Source organism: Haliotis asinina, chromosome 6, assembly GCF_037392515.1.
Source record: "Haliotis asinina isolate JCU_RB_2024 chromosome 6, JCU_Hal_asi_v2, whole genome shotgun sequence".
In the NCBI taxonomy this organism is placed as follows: Eukaryota; Metazoa; Mollusca; class Gastropoda; order Lepetellida; family Haliotidae; genus Haliotis; species Haliotis asinina.
Genome location: NC_090285.1, coordinates 53,611,739 through 53,633,605, shown reverse-complemented (window position 1 = coordinate 53,633,605; position 21,867 = coordinate 53,611,739). Strand labels below are relative to the sequence as shown.

The window sequence follows — 21,867 nt, the reverse complement described above, 5'->3', positions numbered from 1 at the left end:
AGCTACTCAACACCTCTCTATTGTTTACAAATTAACACCCCAGCTCTCTGGCCATACCTGGTCACGCTTCCCTGAACATAACCCTGTTCCCATAGTATTACCGAACATAATCTAACAACAACTCCCAACAATATATAACACACTCTAACAATACCATACTACATCTATTTACAGTACCATAAACTAATTATATAAACGAAATCATCTGTGATCTTGACATCACTCCCCTCTTCAAGTAATTGTACACAAGTACAATTATATATTACACTCAAGATCACATTTAAGTTTGTTTTAATGCATAAATATCATAAAACACAATTGTCTAAATGTACAATAGCACAGTAATACATAAGAAATAACTGCTGACAAATAATCTGGATATGCAGAGAGTACATTATTTACACACTACCATACACATAGTATGACTAGGGTGAACACCGGCTCAAGAGATCAGCCCCAACATTCTCACTTCCTTTGATTGCACGAATTAGAAATCTGTAGGGTTGCAAAGTCAGGGCCCACCTCATCACTCGTCCATTGGTCATTTTTGCCTTGGTCATCCATATTAAGGGCTGATGGTCAGTCTCCAAAATAAATTCTCTCCCATACAGATATCTTTCTAACTTCTGTATTGCCCACACAATAGCCAAACACTCTTTTTCTATTGTAGAATACGCTCTCTCACGATCTACTAACTTCCGACTCACAAACAATATTGGAAATCGCTCACCTTCCTGTTCTTGTAGCAGTACAGCTCCGATTCCAACGTCAGAAGCGTCTGTTCTTACCAAGAATGGTTTCTTCAAGTCGGGTAGTTTCAAGATAGGAAAACTTGACATATGGGTTCTTAACGTAGTGAAAGCTAATTCCTGGCTTTCTGTCCATATTACCTTGTTTGGCTTTCCTTTCTTTGTGAGATCAGTTAGCGGAACTGCTATGGCTGCATAGTTTGGGATAAATTTCCGGTAGTACCCGGTCAGTCCCAACAACGCTCTCACTTGTTTCTTGGTTTGAGGTCGCTCCACATTTAGGATCTTTTCTACATTCTTACCTTCTGGTCGAATTAGACCACTACCCACCTTGTGCCCTAAAAAGTCCAGATGTTTATATCCCACTTTTACCTTTGAAGGTCGAGCTGTAAGATGGAATTGTCTTAACCTCGTAAATATTGCTCTCAGACTTACCATGTGGTGTGACCAGTTCTCAGTTCCTTCTATGATGTCGTCTATGAAGTTGTCTGTATTTGGTATGTTGTGCAATACTTGTCTCATCAGTCGGGAAAATACTGCAGGTGCATTAACTACTCCAAATGGCATCACCTTCCATTGGTATAATCCATCAGGAGTTATAAATGCTGTCAGTTCTTTGCTACTCTCTTCCATTGGAATCTGCCAATATGCTTTGCTTACATCAATTTTGGTAAGATATTTACAGTTCCGTAACCGTGCAAAGATGGAATCAGCTAATGGAATTGGTTCGGCATCAAATACGGTCACCTGATTCAGTTTGCGAAAATCGGTACAAAATCTGTAAGTCGAGTCAGGCTTCTTCACAAGTACAATGGGGGATGCATATGGTGACTGAGAAGGTTCTATCACGCCCATGTCTAACATTAGCTGTATCTCCTTAGCTACAACATCTCTCATATGATGAGGAAGTGGATAGGGCTTGGATCGTATAGGCTCATTACATGTCAGCTTGATCTTATATTCCATACAATCTACCTTCCCTGGTAAATCACTCAGTACATCTTTGAATTCACTTATGAGCTCCTTCACCTCATTTTGTTGCTCCTCTGTCAAATCTTCAGAAATGTCTACATCCTGATACGTTTCCTTAGAAACTAAAGAAGGTGAAGCTATGTCTAACATACTCACCTCTTCAGCCTTGACATCCACCAGACCAGCACTGACATGCACAAGTTGAGCTATGCTGACGTCACATGCAGCTGTGTCCTTGACCTCCTCTCTCTCAATGTACCTTTTCAGTAGATTGGCATGATAGGTTTTAATCTTGTTACCAACCTGTATTCTGTAATTGCCAATGCCAAAGGTATCCAGTATTTCATATGGCCCTTTCCACTGCAGCAACAGTTTGTTTGAATCAGTGGGCAACAGAATTAATACTTTATCACCAACCTTCATTTTTCTTGGCTTGGACTTCACATCAAAGAACTTTTTGTATTTACATGCTTTCGTTTGAAGTTCTTGCTGTGCTACGTGAATAGTCTCCTCAAGACGGTTTTGAAGATCTAGCACATACTCATATGTGGTTCTTACCTCTGGATTTGGTATATCTCTTGTCCAGATTTCCCTCAGAATCTGTACTGGTCCTCTCACAGTGCGTCCATATAAGAGTTCAAATGGGGCAAAACCCAAACTCTCTTGAGGTACCTCTCGGTAAGCAAATAACAAAGCAGGTACATACCTGTCCCAGTCATTTGGTCGTTCTGCACACATCCGTTTCAGCATCGTCTTCAGGGTTCCATTGAACTTCTCCACTAGGCCATTGCACATTGGATGATAAGGGGAAGTAGTAAGCTGATGTATGGACAATAGTCTACTTACCTCCTTCATCACGCCTGACGTGAACTGGGCTCCCATGTCTGTTAATATCTCCTTGGGGATACCAACCCTACTGAATATCTCGAACAGAGCTTCGGCAACATATTCCGTCTCTACTCTGGGTAAAGCTACTGCTTCTGGGTATCGTGTTGCATAATCAACCACCGTCAGTATATACCTATTACCCTTGTCTGTGACAGGATACAATGGACCAATCAAATCAACAGCTACCCTCTCAAATGGCACTTCAATTAATGGCATTTGTCCCAGTGGTATTTTCCTTACCTTTCCCTTCGGCATGGTACGTTGACAAATATCACAAGACTGAACATGTCTTCTGACATCACCAATTACTCCTGGCCAATAAAACTGTGAGATTACCCTATCTAGAGTCTTCTTGATTCCAAGATGTCCACCCATCAGTGCTTCATGACATACCTTCATTACCTGTGTGCGCAATCCAACCGGTACTACTGCCTGTACAACTTGTTTACCATTGTCCATTTTATTGGAAGTATGCTTCCTATACAGCATATCATTCTCCACAAAGTAAGAGGAAGTACTATGTCGGTTCTCCCTAATCTTACGTTCTTCCACTAATTTTCTTATTTTGTTCAGACTTGAATCCTGATGTTGTAGGGATACGAACTCACCTCGACTCAGTGTCAACCCAACAGGTTCCAATGTCTTCAAGGGTTCCACGCCTACTTGGCGTACTCTTCTCTGGCTCCTTGTCTCTACAGCACCTACTGTTTTAATGTCCTGCTTATCCCACATCAAGTCTGGATCTCCTGGCTCTCTAACTCCGGGAATATTGCCTAATATTAAGTCACAGATTGGTGTGTCCATACATGCTGCTCTCACCATACCCGTGTAAAAGGGCGTATTTACAGTAATCCATGCTACCGGAAGTGTCAAGATCCTGCTATCTGCTAATTTACAAGATTGTGTTTCTGAAGTCAAACATGCATCTTTTACCATTGACCTCCTCACTATTACACCGTTACATCCCGTGTCTCTAAGCACATCTACTGGAGTGTCGTTTACCTTTCCCTGATAAAATGGCATGCGGTGATCTTTGGTAAGCACACTCCCTGAGGCTACATCTGCGTTAGTAACCTCCTCTGAAGTTGCTGCATCACCATCTAGAACTTCATGTATGCAGGGCTCTACTTTTGTGTTATCTGGATGTATTAGAGACATGTTTGTGTTGTCTTCACTCACCTGGATACTTGCCACTTTCAACTTGGGTTTCTTGCACTGTGCTGCCAAATGCCCAGTTTGATTGCAGTTGTAACATGTCCTTTCCTTAATAGGAACAAATTGTTTGGAACAAGTACCATGTTTACCTGATGCGCTACCCTCGACTATTTTCCCTTTGGAAACCTGCTTGTCAGTTTGACCTGGAATAACTGGTCTATTGTATCTTCCATGACTCGTACCTCTAGCTTCTATAAATTGCTCTGCTAGTCTAGCCATTTCCATCGCGTCTTTTGGCTTTCTCTCTCTCAAGAATATACCCAGATCCCTTCCAGTCACATTCAAAATCTGTTCACGCAGCAGCAAATCTCTCACACCTTCGAACGTCTTTTGTGTACCACTTAGTTCAATCCATCTGTTGAAATAGTTCTCAATTCTAACTACAAATTGTGTGAAAATCTCACCTGTTTCAGTTTTAGCAGTCCTAAATTTCTGATGGAATCCATCCTCAGTCATTTCATAGCGTTTAAGTAATGCAGTTTTAACTGCATTGTAATTTTCAGCCTCAAAGGCATTTAACCGGGAGTATACTTCTAAAGCCTTACCTTTCAGCAGAGTACACAGGTAAGCTGCCCAATGGGACGGGTCCCAGCCTTGCGCTGTAGCTACACGTTCAAACCTTTGCAGATATGCATCAATATTGTCATTGTGGTCGTCAAATGGAGGCATTTTAGGCATCTTGGGAATGGCTGCCGATCTATTCTCTCCTACCTGCCCTTCTTGATTTCCTGCCGCACTCTTTTCTAACTTGGCTAGTTCTATTCTTTCATTTGACTGTATTTTACACTTTTCTTTCTCCAATTCTAATCGTTCTCTCTCTCGTTCCCATTCTAACCTTTCTTTCTCCTTTCTTTCCTCCAGTTCTAACTTTTTAATCTCCCGCTCCCTAGCTCTTTCCTCCCGTTCGAGCCTGTCCTTTTCTTTCTCATTCTCCAACTCCATTTGCTCTTTCACAAACACTCTCAAATCATCTTTCTCATACCCTAAACTCTGACCCAGTTTGATAAGTTTGTCAATGTCCATAATTGTCTGTATGAGGGCAAAGCAGGGTACACAAAAAGTCAAACTGTCTGGAATAAATAGGGATCCTACCAAGAATAAAACCGGAGGTGATTTCCCATATATCCCAATGTTCAAAATGTTCACGACGAACCAATGGCCTTAACTGACCAATAACCACAATACACCCTCCACCCTTGAATTCCAAATCATACACTCAAGGACGCAGAAGTGGTGCCGTATGTTCTAACCCTTCTTTATGGACACAAAGATTCTGCAGCGATATACAATCAACAACGCTACATCAAATGCGCTACAGAACACAACTAGGGTTCCCTTTGATAGTGACAAATAATCTAATTATCCCACCGCTGCCACCAAAATGTCACATACCAAAGTAACCACAACAGAAGAATAGTTTGTTTTGCAAAACTTTATTCCTCCCCTTAAGATATAAGTAACCCCAATACCTATACTAAACTAATTCTACAGGTGCAAATACAACTAACTAATCTAATTACCTAACCTAGCTACATATACAGTTCTGTCTACCACTTAAATTGCTAAAGTTCTAATACTACTACTACTACTACTAACTACACTAAAATCCTAATACCCTCACTAATATAGATAATGATTACATATAATCCCAATCAGAAACTAAACAATTGAACTAAATAACAATAAAGGAATTTGCCACTCAGAGAGAACACTTTCTCTTTACAATGTAATCAGAATGTCAGTGCACTTTGGTTCCACTTGGTGACGTCATGGTATTTGTGTGGTATCCCTCACACCCAGGCGATGGTTTCCCTCACGGAGTTTAAGGGGCCTGTGTAATGGTTGATGGCTATGCCATCCACATCTCACATTACTAGGAGATACATGCTCCTTGTACAACAGGGAAGACTCTTGTCTGTCTCCTTACAGGCGGAGATACTACCCCTCTCCTTACTTTAAGGATAACCGGCCAGTTCCGGGACACTACAATACAATATAAGTAACTACAGTTACTCAGTAAGACATGTGTCAATGTCTTATACTTTATGCATGTACTTTACTCCGATTTACATATTTGAAAGTGGAACAGTTTTTGTGGAACGATAACATTCAAATTTTGAATGGCTTTGTGGCTATATAGTGTTACAATATGCACATATATCTAGAAATACTACATCAGTAAAACAATTTCTTGCTACATCTACTCAATCAATAAATACAAAAGTAATAATGATAATAAAAACTTACGCCAGCCAGCGTGAGATGCAATCCCATACAAAAGTTGAACCCATACAGGTGAACACAGTGGTGATTCTGGCTGACTGTGCAGATTACTACCCTTCCTCACTATTTATATTGACCTCCCATACCCAAGCTACTCAACACCTCTCTATTGTTTACAAATTAACACCCCAGCTCTCTGGCCATACCTGGTCACGCTTCCCTGAACATAACCCTGTTCCCATAGTATTACCGAACATAATCTAACAACAACTCCCAACAATATATAACACACTCTAACAATACCATACTACATCTATTTACAGTACCATAAACTAATTATATAAACGAAATCATCTGTGATCTTGACAATGTGGTTATGTCAAGAGAGGATCTGCCAATCTCTAACAGCGTCCAAAAATATGAAGAACCTAGAGCCCGTTAGACAAAGTAATGGCAGGTTAAGTTCGAAGTCAGTGTTTGAATGTTGGAGCATGCGCTTTGTTGTGATAATCTGCCGTGAGAGTAGCTGGTCGTCGTAAGATCTGATCTATGGAGGCTCGTATCCTACACCTCACTGTCCTTCAGTGGTACTTCATCTTCTGCTGAAGTGATGGTCGCCGTCCCTTCGTCGTCATCTTGGACGTCCTTAGAGTACACAGACACGTACCGTCCCTTGGTCCGACGGCAAGGCAGTTTGTGTCGGAACCTCCATGCCACGAGTGAAACGAGGACAATCAGGAGGAGGACAATACAGATGACGAAAGTCAGCAGGATCCAGATAAGAGACCGAGGACACCGCAGATCTTCTGGGGATATCCCCAGCAGGTTTTGACCTCGCAGTTTATCGGGAGCATCACATCTGAAACAGAAACAGTAATGTACTTTTATGCACGCACACGCACAAAGAGAGAGAGAGAGACAGAGAGAGAGAGAGAGAGAGTTAGAAGGAACGACTTTAACCAATAGGTTAAAATTTCCGACCCCGACAGAATTCATTACATCATCTCAACATGTTCCAAAACAGACAGACGCCCACACGCACGCACGCACGACGCACACACACACACACACACACACACACACACTCACTCACACAACACACACACACACACTCACTCACACAACACACACACACCATACACACACACTGTATCTCTTAATTGGATTTAACAGACAAAAGTATGTCAAAATTACATTACTTGTATTCTATCTTCTCAGAAAAGGGAAATTATTTATGAATGTCAACTTCTTTATAAGAAGGGACGTCCCTGACATTGAAAACAGATGGGCAGATAAGTACACATGATTGTTGTTTTTCTTATCGACAAGTATAGTCGCATTTTGTGACAAGGGTAGTTTGCAGAGGACCTATTCTACCCCGGATCAGAGACCATATTCCTTCGAATTGTTTAGTTCAGTTAATATTGACCAGTGGCCCGGGGTAATCTGGTGATTCAAGCGTTCCCTCGGCATGCCAAAGATCGGGGTTTGATTCTCTAGTACAATTCCATTCTGGTGTCCAGCGATGCTATACAGCTGGAATATTGCTAAATGCGACGTTAAGCAACCAACCAACCATCAAAACGCGGCATATAACCATCCCAACTCACGCACGCACTCACTCACTCATTCTCATGAAACATTATATGGATAACAACAACTTTGAGGTCTGAAATGTCTTGATAAAGACAAAAAAGAAGTTGTTATCGGTAAACTTTTACCCACCGCCAAGATATAACTAGAATATTGTTGAATGTGGAGTTAAACAACGAACAAACAACGTGCCACGTATTCAAGTTTGTCCTACTTCTAAATGTCTTTCAAGGACTTCCGTTACCTGATAGTGTTGTTCTTCAAGTACCCTCCCTGCAGCACCCATCGGAACCTACAGTCACAGTTCCAGGGATTACCGTCCAGCTCAAGCACCTCTAGGGAGTCCCAGGGAAGAAGGCCACCAGCAATAAAACCCAAGTTATTGTCCCGCAAGTAAACCTCCTTAATCTGATGAGTGTTTCCCAAGAAGGCGTCGTATGCAATTACTTCCAGCTGTTTGTTACCGGATATTGACACTTTCCTTAAAAGAGGAAAGGAAACAAAAGCTTTGTGCTTGATGATGCTCAGACCATACATCTGATCGAGGTAGAGTTCCGTCAATCTGGATGTGACGTCTTCCGGCCAGTCACTGGCTTCAAGCTCAATCACGTGGTTCCGACTCATGTTCAGGATCTTCAGGTACCTTAGATCTTTAATCGTATGGTACGGGATCCCTTTTAACCAGTTTTCCGAGAGGGATAGGGTTTCAAGATTGCCCAAACCCCCTAAAGCCTTCGCGGGTAATGTTTCCAATTTATTTCCGTCAAGACGTAGTTCCCGTAGTTTAATCAAGGCTATGAAGTTGTCTTCTTGTATGGTTTCAAAACTATTTCGGCTTAGGTCCAACAAGTCAAGAAAACTAAGTCCCTCAAAGGAATAAGGGTCAATGATTTTAAGGCTATTTCCACTGAGGTCAATCTCCTCCAGCAATGATATATCATCGAAAGCGTGTTCCGCAACTGATGTCAGTTGACAGTCAGATAAATCCAGTTTATTCAGCATTCTCAGCTCGTTAAACCGGAGCGTGAAGTCAGTCAATTTCTTCAACGGGTTTCCCTTCAACGAGAGAAACTCGAGTTGTAGCAAGCCATCGAAAGTCATGTAGGAAAGACTCCCGCCTGTGATCTTGTTGTAAGAGAGATCCAGAGTATGTAGACAGTGGAGCTTCTGGAAGGCTTCGTTTTCGATCTGGTCGATGCTGTTGTGATGGAGGTAGAGTTTCCGGAGGCAGCCTTTACAAGAGTGGACGGACGTGCACGTGGAGTTGATTCGGTGCAACTCCAGGATGCGGTTGAAACTGAGGTCGTACACCTGCACTCCGTCAGGGATGCTGTCTGTCTTCGGAAAGTCCAGCGTGAAGGTGTCGGAGCAGTTCCAGATGTTCTCATCCGCGGTGATGTTGTGTCGGCAATGTGTTGATGATGATGCCATCGTCACAAGGGACAGAAGGAAGATCAGGACAGCAGACTGCATGATGAGGTCAGTTGTCTACGAGAAAGAACAAATTATACAGTTATGATTTATCATAACAACGCTGTTCGCAACGGTGAGGCACGATTACGACACTGGTAGCATAGATTGTTATACTTTTCTGACAGTTCCAAAGCAAACAACATTTTTGCCTAAAAAGAACAACAAATAGAAATCTTTGTGAAGCCACACATTATTTTTCAGGCCATGCAACTGGTATGGAGAATGTCCCCAATTAATCTCTTCCTAACCAGCCTAATAACGTTGAGTCAGGTGAGCGAGTGACTTTAGTTTTACACCACTTTTAGCAATATTCCAGCAATATCACGGCCAAGGACACCATATATGTGCTTCACACATTGTATCCTTGTGGGAAATCGAATCCAGGGTCTTTGGTGTGACACTTGAAAACCATAAAGCTACCCAACCTTTACCTCTACTCTCAGGCAGAAATGTTTAAACAACACATATGATAGTCTAGAGGCACATAGGCATATTTATATCGCCTAAAAACATGACAATCACGCCCAATATGTGACTACAAGTCCAGTTAGCACTTAGATGATGATAGGCGAATCTGTGAAAGGAAGAAAAGGAAGCCAACGAGCGGTACCCACAGGCTGGGAGACCTGCTGTACCACGTGACTTAAATTGTCAAATTGAAATGCTTTTCTGCATATGCCCCTTGAGCTATAACTTAGGATGTATGTGCTCAGAAAGGAAGTGATGTTTATTATGGCCCTATAATATAACCCGTTTTGGTAATAAGCAGTGCTTGTAATGAGGGAGTCGATGGCTACCTTTAAGCAGGCAGGTGGTGTTCTTGTGTTGGAGATGTAATCAGCGATACTAACACAATGACCTGCAGGCGTAGTATATACAGCTTATCTTATATACGGCTGTCGCTATTGCTATGTACACTGCTGCATCATGAATGACGTAAGCAATGTTTTTTTTTCATTATCAGTCAATATATTTATGATATATTGATAACAACAATCGACAAGTTCAACGTTATTTGTCAGATGTGAAAAGTGCTACTTTATGCTGTCTCTTTGTTTTCAGATGCAACGTCAGCAATATTCCAGCTATATGGCTGAGGTCGCTAACAGTCGAGTCTGGACCAGACAATCCTGTGACTAACATCATGAGAATCAGTTAATGGAATTGCATGGAAGCCAAAAAGGCCACTGTCGCGATGCCGTATTGTCGCCCTTACAAAAATACAAGGAACGAGTGGCAAAATTAACCAAAATGCGACAACGCGACATATTTAGATGTTGAGACTGTCACTATGTCGCATTGTTGCCCTTTGGTTCAATACAAATAATATTCGAATAACAAAAATAGTCGAGGCGCGACAATGCGATAAAGAAACCAAAATGTTGCACTTCGTTTAATTTGGCAACTGTTTTGGTTGTTTGTTGAGGACGATCGACAATGTCCTTTTTAGGATCCCAAACTAGTGGTGTACGACGATGCGCGCACTGAACTGTGTCACCTATCCTCACCAACTATCTATCGCCTCAGATAAGAAGACAATAGTCCACATTCACCTGTCATACCTGTAACAGATGTACCAAGCATCAATAGTTCAAAATATAAACCAGGATAAAAGGTTAGAATTGGATGTCAACTTCTTTGTTGTGCTTGGGAGTATTTTCTTACACGTCCATCAGGTGAGTGAGTTTAGTGTTTTACGCCGCACTCAGCACCATTCCAGCTATGTCGCGGTGAAAACATCGGTGATAAGAAAATAACGGTGAGAACTTAACAAGTGAAGCCAGTAGTTAATTGGCGGTGATTGATAACGGTGACCAGGAACACACATGCAGCGCTTGGGACTGAACAATTAATCATCTGCGCTGGTTTCCATGTCTTCACTAGCTACAGTCAGCGCTCTGATCCCACCGCCCTTCTTTGTTAATTAAATATCTGTGTTTGATCACCTACAGGTCTATTTGTACCCGGATTAATTCCTGGCTTCGGTTTGATAATTGTCAGTACCAATCAGAGTCAGTTAACTACAGGCTTCGCTTGGAAAGTAACCACCAGTGTTATATTATCACTGACGTTTTACGTGTTATTTACACGTGAACATCCGGGTTAAAACTGATCTTCATCAACCCATCCTTGTCGTGAGAGGCGGGTTAACGGGATCCAGCGTCTATGACTAGGTTGAACATGTCAGCGTATCTCAGATGAGTAGGCCGATGCCTGTGGTTTCAATCACTGGATTGTCTGGTCCAGGCACGAGTATTTACCGTCCGTCGCCATATAACTGGAACATTGCTTAGTGTGACTTTAAACAACAAACCAACAATAATCAAGAAGTTGACATTCGTATATAATTACCGTTTTCTGACTAGATAGCATACTAGGAGATTTACTTTTGATGTAATTTTGTCTGTTAACATCTAATTCAGGGATTCAGTGTGTGTGCGCGCGCGTGCGTGCGTTTGTGAGTAAGCGCGTATTACCGTCCGTCTGCAGTTTTGGAACATGATGAGATAATATAATTAATTCTGTTGGAGTAGGAATTTTATAACATATCGAGCTAGGGTAGCCTAGTGGTTAGAAGCCTTTCGCCCTTCACGCCGTAGACTTGGGTTCGATTCCTCAAATAGGTACACTGTTGAATCCCATTTCTGGAATAAGCGATTCACTCACTCAAACATATCAAGAAATTCAAATGCGAGTTGTATTGTAACATGATATGGTGATTCAGTTTATTAAAATATGTTATAAAGGTGTGTTCATAAGTCTAACACTTTCTCGTCGAAAGAAAACCATAAGTGTAAAACTAGATTGTTCATACCGGTAACTGCGCAGCATGAACCATGCATACACTGAACATCACTACAATGAATAATTAAGATATAATAAGCATACCATATGAACCAACAATTGTCAACTAACCTTTCAATACACAATGTTGTCAAATGGTGTCGGCAAACGTTTCACTGATCTACTGTTTCAGGGAAGACGCCATCTTCATTCGGGTCTAGGACAACGTGTAATGTCCATTGATGGAGATGAACTTTACCCTCCCTGTGACAATGTGCTCTGACGGCCATCATCACACTGCGATGACAACATTATCATATTTGTAGACACAGTCATCCCTATCAGTCGGCTGATAACCTATCTGCTCGAACTTTGTGTGCAACGTGTGCCTGAGGTATGTCTTCTGCTAACTATACAGTGCAAGTCAATTTTCGCATCGACTGTTATTAAACAGAGCCCACAGATTACAAGGATTACAGATTTCATGACGTAGCTCGCCTCTCAGCCAATAAAGTAAACGTCACTCTGGGTTTCTTTAAGTTCCTGACCCCTTGAAGATCCAGGTTACAACTGATCTTCAGCAAAACTTGTTTGTCGTAAGGGCGAGTATTAGGACTGAATGGTCAGGTTCGATGACCTGGTTGATACATGTCATCGATGCTCATGATGAGAATCACTGGATTGTCTGGTGGAGACTCGATTATTAACTGTTGCTAGAATGATGCTGAGTGTGGCGTTATACATCAACCCAAAACAAAAAAGGGGTGTCGCCACAGAGTTGGGGAAATGCTGAGTGCAGCCAAAAACCCCCAGGAAAACGCCCCAAAGACTAAAAGAAACATGTCGTTCTTCAACGCAGCCCTGTTAACCAGAAACTGTCACCAGTCGTGTACTCCATGCACATAACGGTCTTATAGATCTCGGCCTGAAGCGTTCACTAACATTACGGATAGATTACTTGGATTTGAGCATACTGTTCCTTTTGAAGGACAGTCTTATAGCCTCAATAGCTGTTGGATTACTGATACTTCGACAAACACTCTAACCGACAGAAAGACACTGAGACTACGCACATCAAATCAGTTACCATGGTTTGGACAGTCTGAGTGAATGCTGTTTTACGCCAGTTCAGCACTATGCGGGGTTTATCAATGCAGTCTGGTACTCATTTACACAAATGAATCAGAAAAGCACACAATCATACATCATCATTAACAAATCATACTTTTAAAAATACGTATCATAATGATATCAAAAATAGATAGTGAAGGAAATACTGACAGTGTCTCCAGCGACTGTACGTGTATTATATCCTCATCGCCCAGTGGCTGTGTGAGCCAGGTGTTGAGAAAACTGTGAACCCCGCTTAACATCGACGTTCGCGATATCGCAGATCTTCAGTATCGATTTCAGTCAGGTGTGACAGGTGTCTTGTATATCAGGGGAGGTCTATTATTGATCATAAGCACAAACTGTGTGAATAGATACTATCTGACCAGTGATTGCTTGAATGGAAATTGTGTGACAATACAGTTGACACAATTACCGAAACAATACCACTTCCTTTTCGTCAACTGCTCTTGACCAGTGAAAAATTCAGCTAGATAATCCGAGCAATTCCAGCAATATCGCAGCGGTGCTACCTGACCACCAACCCACCATTCTGACCATCTGGTTCTTATGAGAAGACTGGCCAGCAGAGAAGCCATTCACACAAAGGAATACACTCAGAGTGGACCTAGGACTTAAATTAAAGAGACAATTCGAAAGGTCATTTGTGGGTGTGCCCACGTTCAAAAGTTAGTGAGTATAGTTTCAAGTTGCTACTAGCAATATTCCAGTAATATCAGGGTGGCGGACACCAGACTTCACATATTGTACTCAATGAACTCAATGAAAGGCCACCCTGTTGTTGTTAATCTGAGAGAGTGAATTTAGTTTTATACCGCTTTTAGCAATATTCCAGCAACATCAGGTCAGGGGACACCAGAAAATGGGCATCACACATTGTACCCATGTGGGGAATCGAACCCAGGTCTTTGGCATGACAAGTGAAAGCTTTAACCACTAGACTAGCTAGCCGCCCCAGTTAATCTGAGATCAGCAGGGATACAAGAGAACCAATTGAGCATTAAGAAATCCCATGAAGGATTGAAACAGAAAAGACATTGTAGAGATGCATTTGTAGACTCATGTCAAACACATTTTGAGTTTACTTGTCCTTTAACAAGCACTTTTATTCTAGAATATACCATGCAGTTTTTATACATGTGGACCCTTTACAGAATAGTCTTCAGTAACCCATGCTTGTCCTTAAAGGTGACTAACGGGATGACTAATGAGTGGGAAGACTCCTTATGGTTGTCATCACATCCCATTTGTGTACATGCTCATGCTGTTGATCACTGGATTGACTGATCCGGATTCAATTATTTACAGACAGCCACCATACAGCTTGTATACTGCCGTGTGCAATATTACAGACCAACCATCCTGTTTCTATACAGTCACTATAGTGGAGATTGGCCAAGAAGAACCTGAAACCTGTTACTGAATACATGTATGAACTATTGATGCAGCCCAGAGAGGAACAGTCTTAAACATTGTATGTCTCCAGGAAGACAGCCACACGCTCAAAATAAACATACAACTTACATATCTTGAGATGATACATACAACAGACACACTTGCTAATGTTCCGTTCTTTATTCAGACAAAAGTCTTAAAATATACGATACAGTCTGTGTTGGATGTTAGTACAGAGCAAGGCAGGGTAGTATATATCACTAAAACAACACTTCATGTCACTGTAGAACATCAGCATATACACCATTCTGTTAGATTAAAGAATCTTCTTAAGTCATATTCATCAACACTTTCACAGTAATAAATAGAGTACCAGAAAGGACTTTGAGCAACTTAGGAATCCAATTTTGTTGGTCAAGGCATACTGTAGCTACATCCGCTGAGAACTTTCACACCATAAAGTATTATCAGCTAACAACCATTTTCCAAACCAACAGTTACTTGTAGAGTGACTCTCCTCTCAAATAAAAGTTCCTCTCGGAGCTAACATAGGTATTAACTAAGAATGTTGTAAGAGTTAATAGTATTTCAAGAAAATTGAAAGAATGTTTATGGATACTGCCCCCGACGAAAAGAGATTTCTCTCATAAAACATTATTTGCTGCTTTTAAAATTTTATTTTGAAAATCAGTAAAAAACGTAAAATCCTAAAACTTAAAAATCAATATCTGTCAGTTACAGGTGTGATTAATATATTGATATTACTGGTGAGAGTAAGACAGTTTGTGTGTGGACGGATATCTGTAAAATGCATATAGAAGGACACTATCATTATGGGCTTAGAGAGTCAGCGAGTTTATTTCCAGACATATTCCAGCAATATCACAATGGGGCACACCAGAAAAAGGCATCACACAATGTAGTAATGTATCCATGTGGAGAACCGAACTAGGGTCTTCCACATGACAAGCGAACACTTTACCTACTAGACTACTACCGCCTTTCCACAATTCAGGCCTTCCCCCAGCTAAGTGTAGAGAGACCATACCAACATCAGACTTCACTGTGTGAAAAACCATTGACGTCATTCTCAGTATCACTTTGGCTGTATGTGTTAGACAGAGGGACACCACAATGATGCTTACATCAGGTCCCATGGACAAAAGATGCTAATCTTATCTAATGAATTCAACCTGAGATTGTACAAGATAAAAAAATCAAGAAACACCTTTTCATGATTTTATTTTATGCAAATGACATAAAAGCATGTCGTAGCATTTTCTTTAAACTTGTTTGACAAGCATACCATGACCAAATTATTGTTATAAACTATTTAGTCAAATATGTTTCAATCATTAAATGAGGACGTAAGAGATACCTGAAATTGGTTTTATTTGCTACTGTAACACAGCTACATTTAAACTTGTGACTATGTTTACTTTCTTTTATTAAAACATTTAGTTTGGTTTTCAGTTATATCTTGTTATAAAATGACATTTAAGTGCTTCTGCTCGTCATGACTATCAAATTCTACAATTGACTGATTCTTCATTTATCTAATTGACATGACAAACTGAGAAATGCCATGTCTTTTTTTATTTAGACCTTTCGATATGAAACAAACTTTCGTCAACATCTACTTTATCCTTCATCTGAACTAAAATTCTTTTAGTTTTGAGCTGTCAAAAATCTATTGCTTAAAAGACTGCTGCATATATTTTGGACCTTGTCCACACTTCTCTTAATTTAACAACACAATCTTTGATAGTGTCCCTGAAACCACATTCAGGGCCACTGTCACTGAAATCAAAGGCCCTGTAAAGAGGATCTTGTACATGTTTTACGCAGAGTATAAGAACCAGACATCTATTAAAATGTTACAACAAACTACAGCAAACATGCATAATATCAAGGCACACATATAGATGAGATGACAAATGCATGATAAAAAGTGAGTTCCCAACAGCCAGCTTGACATACATCTGTTGTCAGATTTATTCGAAAATAACCACAAAAAGAGACTTCCCTAACTGCAAAGTTTCCTGATTTCATAATGGCATACAATGTGTGTGTACATGAGATGCTTGGGTAACAGCTTATATCTTAGTGCAGCCAGTACACTTGAATTGGATACCTGTCTGCCATGTTGGTTTGATGCTTCAGATACAGGGCAATGTGGCATTTTGAACAAAAGGGCATGAAGTCCTAATAAGCAGAAAAATGATCACATGTCATTGTATGTTTAATGGTAAACCAAACAAAACTGAACATCAAAAAGTAAATCACAAACATAAAAAATCAGACATTAACATAAAAAAATTACAAATACATTCTACCATAAGCACATATCATCATCAAAAATTGTTCAAAAATAATAATTCTATTATACTGTGCATCGTCATCCGAAATAATTCGAAAAATGAAATTTCAATATAGTGTGCATCATCAATGAAAGTTGCTCGAAAGGGGAAATTCCAATACAATGTGCTGCAACATCATCAGTTAAAGGCACCGAAAAGACATTTCATCAGAAACAAATGTAGAACTACAGTGTGGTGAATAGAAATATTACTTACTTCTGAAAGCATATTTAGGAAAAGCAAACACACAAGCCCCTTGTTATTGGCATCTGAACAATTAACAAACCATTACAAAGTAAGTAGCTTATGCAGATCTGTTACCAACATGGCAGAAGGTATCCAGTACACGGCAACTTAACCTTGTCATCTTTTCACAGTACATTTTGATCATTTCCCAAATATTCAAATTTGAAACCAAATAGCACATAATATCTGAGTTATACAGCACTAACTTCAAGTCAAAATGTTGGACGAGTCCCTAAATATGTGTTTCAATACTTGTGAGCCGATTCTGTATGGGTCAGATAATGTGAGATTCCTTGATGATATCATACATGTAGCACTTGAAGAGATTACACAAACGACATGACACATCACATATAGGACACTGTAATGCTGATTGCGTATGGTTATCACAGAGAGCTCTACTACACAACTCCTCACACTGCAACACTTCCCTGTGTGGAGCAGGAAGTGTTCAGCTGAGGATTATATACACATGACTTTGTCAAGTCAGACGCGTAATTCATAGTTCACTATATCTTTCAACTGGAAATAACCCTAAAACATGATTTGCACATAATCCTAACCAAACATGAAGTGTAATGCAATCTCCAGTTGTCTCCCCTGTGAAAATATGCAACACTTGAAGGTAAATCCTGTAAGTGTTCTTGATCATGGGCACACTGCCTAGCATTACAAATTTTGACATAATTAACCCAAACAGAATTGGACAAGTCTACCTCTAAAAGATTCACTTCAATAAGCTCAGATCCAGTCCTGTTACCATCAAATAATGCAATATCTGAAAGAGTTATGAGGTGAGCCTTTCTGATATATCAGACTGAACTAAAAAACATATTCATTCGACTGCAAACAGACATGAACTGACACAACCCTGTAGATATTTGGTCGTACTGACAAACACAGACCTAGTTAAGAAACTAAAGATGCTGGGAGATCTAAATAGTTGTATTATTATGGAGTACATTATTTCAAATAATTTTTCCTTCTCCTCTGATTCAGTGTAAAGAAAGATAACATGAGGAATAAAATAAGGAACTAACTTCTTTTCTTCATGTAACAATCACACCATGAATAAACTGTGGAACTAAATAAAATGACCAGCAGTGACAAATTCCTCTAACTGTTGTGATATAAATTTTAAGAAAGATTTCCGATCTATTTTCAACTAAAAAATCCTAACATTCTATTGAATGGCCAATATTAGCTAATACAATGCCTCCTTTCATCTGTTATTGAGCACCTGTATGACTAAAGGTTAGAAATGAGAACATCAGAGGGTCAGGGTCATTACAAGGTGAAGGTTATACACACTATTCCATGTACTGCACACAAGGTCATGACCCTGAATACTTGAGACACTGTACCTTCCAGTGATACACTACAGGCTACAAAGAAAACAATCAACAGATGGCTTTTTTTACAATGAAAGAGAATACACATACAAGGCTACAGACGTAGATAATAATATTCATGCCATTACTTATATATGTGTTAGGCAGCTGGTTGGTCTGCTAAGCAGGTGTTGGAGGAGGGAAAAAATGAATGACATCAATCTCAATCATGGGACTGCAGGTATGTGAAATGCTGGCATTACTTGGAAGACATAGGGAGTGAATTTCAGCATGGAGTTAAAGCCATCTATGTAGGAAACGGTAGAACCTGACATTATTTTGCACAGAATGTGACAGGGTATCTGGGTATGGGTATGGTTTTACACCACTTTCCGCAATGTTCCAGCAGGGCCTACCAGAAATGGGATTCACACCTTGTACCCATGTGTGGAATCGAACCTGGGTCACATGAGAGTTGCATGTGATATTTCAAAAATTCTCAGAATATATTTGCACAAGGAAACACCTTTTTAAATAACTGTTTCTCCATTTCAAACGATGATCACCATATCCTTGCTGCAACAATGTAAAACTAATGGCAATATGATGAAGTACATGATAGAGACATTATGTTCATTGTATCAAAAGTTGAAGATGAACATGACGCCCAATACTCATATTCAGCTGTGTTTAAGAAAATATATGATAACATGTCATTATTACTGACTATATACAATCATACAACCAGCTATGCTCATTTACAATCATGGCAACTATCCAAGCTGGTTACATATACAATGATTCACCATGTAATGTTTGATCAGACAATCATGCACAATGTACTATGTCTGTGAAACCATGCAGTGTGTAGTGTGTATATACAATTATGCACTATGAAATAAGTGTATACACAATCTATTGATGCATGCAAAATCATGCACTGTTCTATAAGGGGTAATATACAAAATGCATTAAGTATGTCTGCATTGTTTACATGTATTTACAATCATTTACACTGACTTCATGTATATACAATTATTTATCTCTGCCTGGTGTTAAAATTAATCACATGCATTTCATAAAACATCTATGTACACTGCACTCCATCAATTAAATGTTTAACTTTCCAAAGATATATTTACACACCACAAAATATATTGCATAGATAGGCAGTCTCATTGCTCTTAATAAAATTGTTCTTCTAAATACAAATATACTGCGAGTAAGATCATAACAAGCTTGCACTGACTGTTATCTTCATAAAATAGTCATCTGCTAGCATACACAGCCACAAAAGTTAAACCCTCATAAACATAAAAATAAACTGGACGGTTAAGTAACAATTTTGAAGATGGCACTTGTCTTTCTAATACATGCATAGTGATGCAGAATATTTCATTAACAATGTCAGAGCAGAAAATATAAGCAAAATATTTGTAGCTATGTCAAACACATCCACGACACTGGGTATGTTCCATCAGGTCAAAGACAGAAGTGATTTCTTTTCTTGTAACAGTCAACATCAGTGTATAAGTACTATGGGTGAGTTGGGTTTAATCTGTCAGTGTTTCAATCTTTTCAACTCATCAGCCTAATTTGTAGAAAACCAGCATGATGCAGGTTCTCGACATTCATTACTTTGATAAATCCAGAGTGTTATGTGGAGAAACTAAGTACCATTAAGGGGTGTTATCTTTGATTTGGACCCATGCCTAGAGGATCCTGGCACATACAGGGGAAGTAACTCTTCACAGCAAAGAGGGTCCTGATGACCAGTGGACCAACAGTGCACCCCCTCATGACAAACAACAATTCATGATTATCATTTAGACAGGATATCAAAAAAAGATTTCTCATACAACTACATCTTTTTAAAAAATTCAGTCCAGTGTGTGACGAGTCAACAACAATGTATCATCTTATATGAATATTGGTTTAGGGTTACAGTATTAAGTACAAAACAGCAACTGGTCATGCCTGACAACTGTCCAGCATCCTCTGCAGTTGGTTATGACACAGGTGCCACTGTGAAGGTGTGCTTGCTTGGTTATCTGTGACCGTTAAGTACATCACAAGGATTAGTTGAAAAACACCTTGGCCCTTATTCTCAATCTGTTTGTTCCCCTTAGAATTCTTAACTTTGATCGTGGCAAATGTGTTAAGAATGGACTTAAGAAGTTCAAAGGGCTACAAACATTTTGAGAATAGCTAGCCTGGAGTGAAAGGAAGCAGTGGACAGGAACAGAGGTTGGCAGTGAGACAGTGCAGGTGCTTGGTGCATCTTTGGTAACACCCTCCTCAAAACATCAAACCGCAGGTTGTTCCCTTGTTTTGGAGTCAAACTGTATGTAACCATAAGAATTTATCATAGTCATTGTTTTCGCTGTATCATTGGGAGTAACCTTCATGTTTGACGGTCAATAATTCACTGACAAGAGACACAGTGAGTTTCTAAAACACCAATACAAACATTCCTTTCCTGTTTCAGACCAACAGTTATGGATGCTTAGTATCTGCATGAATGTGAATAACATTGCTCTTAACAACGTGATGCCATAGAGCTTCTGGAACACTGTTATCCTGCCTTGTTTTTCTGTCTTACCTCATTCTAGAATGAGGAGTCAGAATCACAGCTGGTATTGCCGGACAACGATGTCATTGTTGTCATCCAGTTCAAGACGGATGGCCTCTCCCCTCCTGCGAGAGGCTTGGGGAGAGGGACGGGCTGGGGTGGAGGAGAGAGGCTCATCATAAAACTTGTGGTCAGAGTGGCCACCTAGACTAGTGCTGTCATAATGTTAAGGTAAACGTGCAAATAAAATGCAACATGCAAAATAAAAAACATGTAAACACAAAGAAATGTTTAATATTACCTGCAAGACTTATTACTACAAATCAAAGCTGAAAATGTATTGTTTCCATTTTGTGTAAAAGTTAGCATTACTATCACTAGTAGTTTCTCATGTCACTGTCAATTTCACATTTCCAGACAAGTGTCAATATTTCCTGTAACAGGTTTGATTCTTGTAAAACTGTATCCAAGAATCATGTGCCTGCCATGAGGTGGACACTTGTACCAACGAGTCATGTGACTGTCATGGGGTGGACAATTGTACCAACGAGTCATGTGACTGTCATGGGGTGGACAACTGCACAAAGGAATCATGTGACTGCCATAGGGTGAACAATTGTATCCACGAATCATGTGACAGTCATGGAGCGGACAACTGTACCAAGAAACCATGTGACAGTCATGGGGTGAACAATTGTATCCAGGGATCATGTGACTGTCATGGAGTGGACAACTGTACCCAAAAATCATAACACAGTCATGGGGGGGACAAATGTACCCAGAAATCATGAGACAGTCATGGGGTGGATCATGTGACTGTCATGGAGTGGACACCTGTACCCAAAAATCATAAGACAGTAATGGGGGGGGGGACGTGGACAACTGTACCCAGACATGGAGTGCACATTCCCGTGATTCCACACCAATTCCTGTTT

General features: G+C 40.1%; 2 protein-coding genes across 3 annotated transcripts in view; both read right to left on the bottom strand.

The window, feature by feature from the left end:
* Positions 1 to 4,680: 4,680 nt before the first annotated feature.
* LOC137288212 (leucine-rich repeat neuronal protein 1-like) lies at positions 4,681 to 12,196 on the bottom strand. The gene is made up of 3 exons (XM_067820654.1): positions 12,030 to 12,196; positions 7,885 to 9,128; positions 4,681 to 6,906 (listed from the first exon to the last, which is right to left on the bottom strand). The coding sequence occupies exons 2-3, from the start codon at positions 9,111 to 9,113 to the stop codon at positions 6,612 to 6,614; spliced, it is 1,524 nt and encodes a 507-aa protein (XP_067676755.1). The 5' UTR covers positions 9,114 to 9,128; positions 12,030 to 12,196; the 3' UTR covers positions 4,681 to 6,611.
* Positions 12,197 to 14,588: 2,392 nt separating this feature from the next.
* The window catches only part of LOC137288211 (centrosomal protein of 164 kDa-like), a 41,885-nt gene continuing 34,606 nt past the window's right edge, over positions 14,589 to 21,867 (bottom strand). For both annotated transcript variants that reach the window (XM_067820652.1, XM_067820653.1), the window contains one exon: positions 14,589 to 21,147. In XM_067820652.1, the coding sequence (XP_067676753.1) occupies positions 20,988 to 21,147 (160 nt within the window). In that variant the 3' untranslated portion in view covers positions 14,589 to 20,987. The remainder of the gene's footprint in view (positions 21,148 to 21,867) is intronic.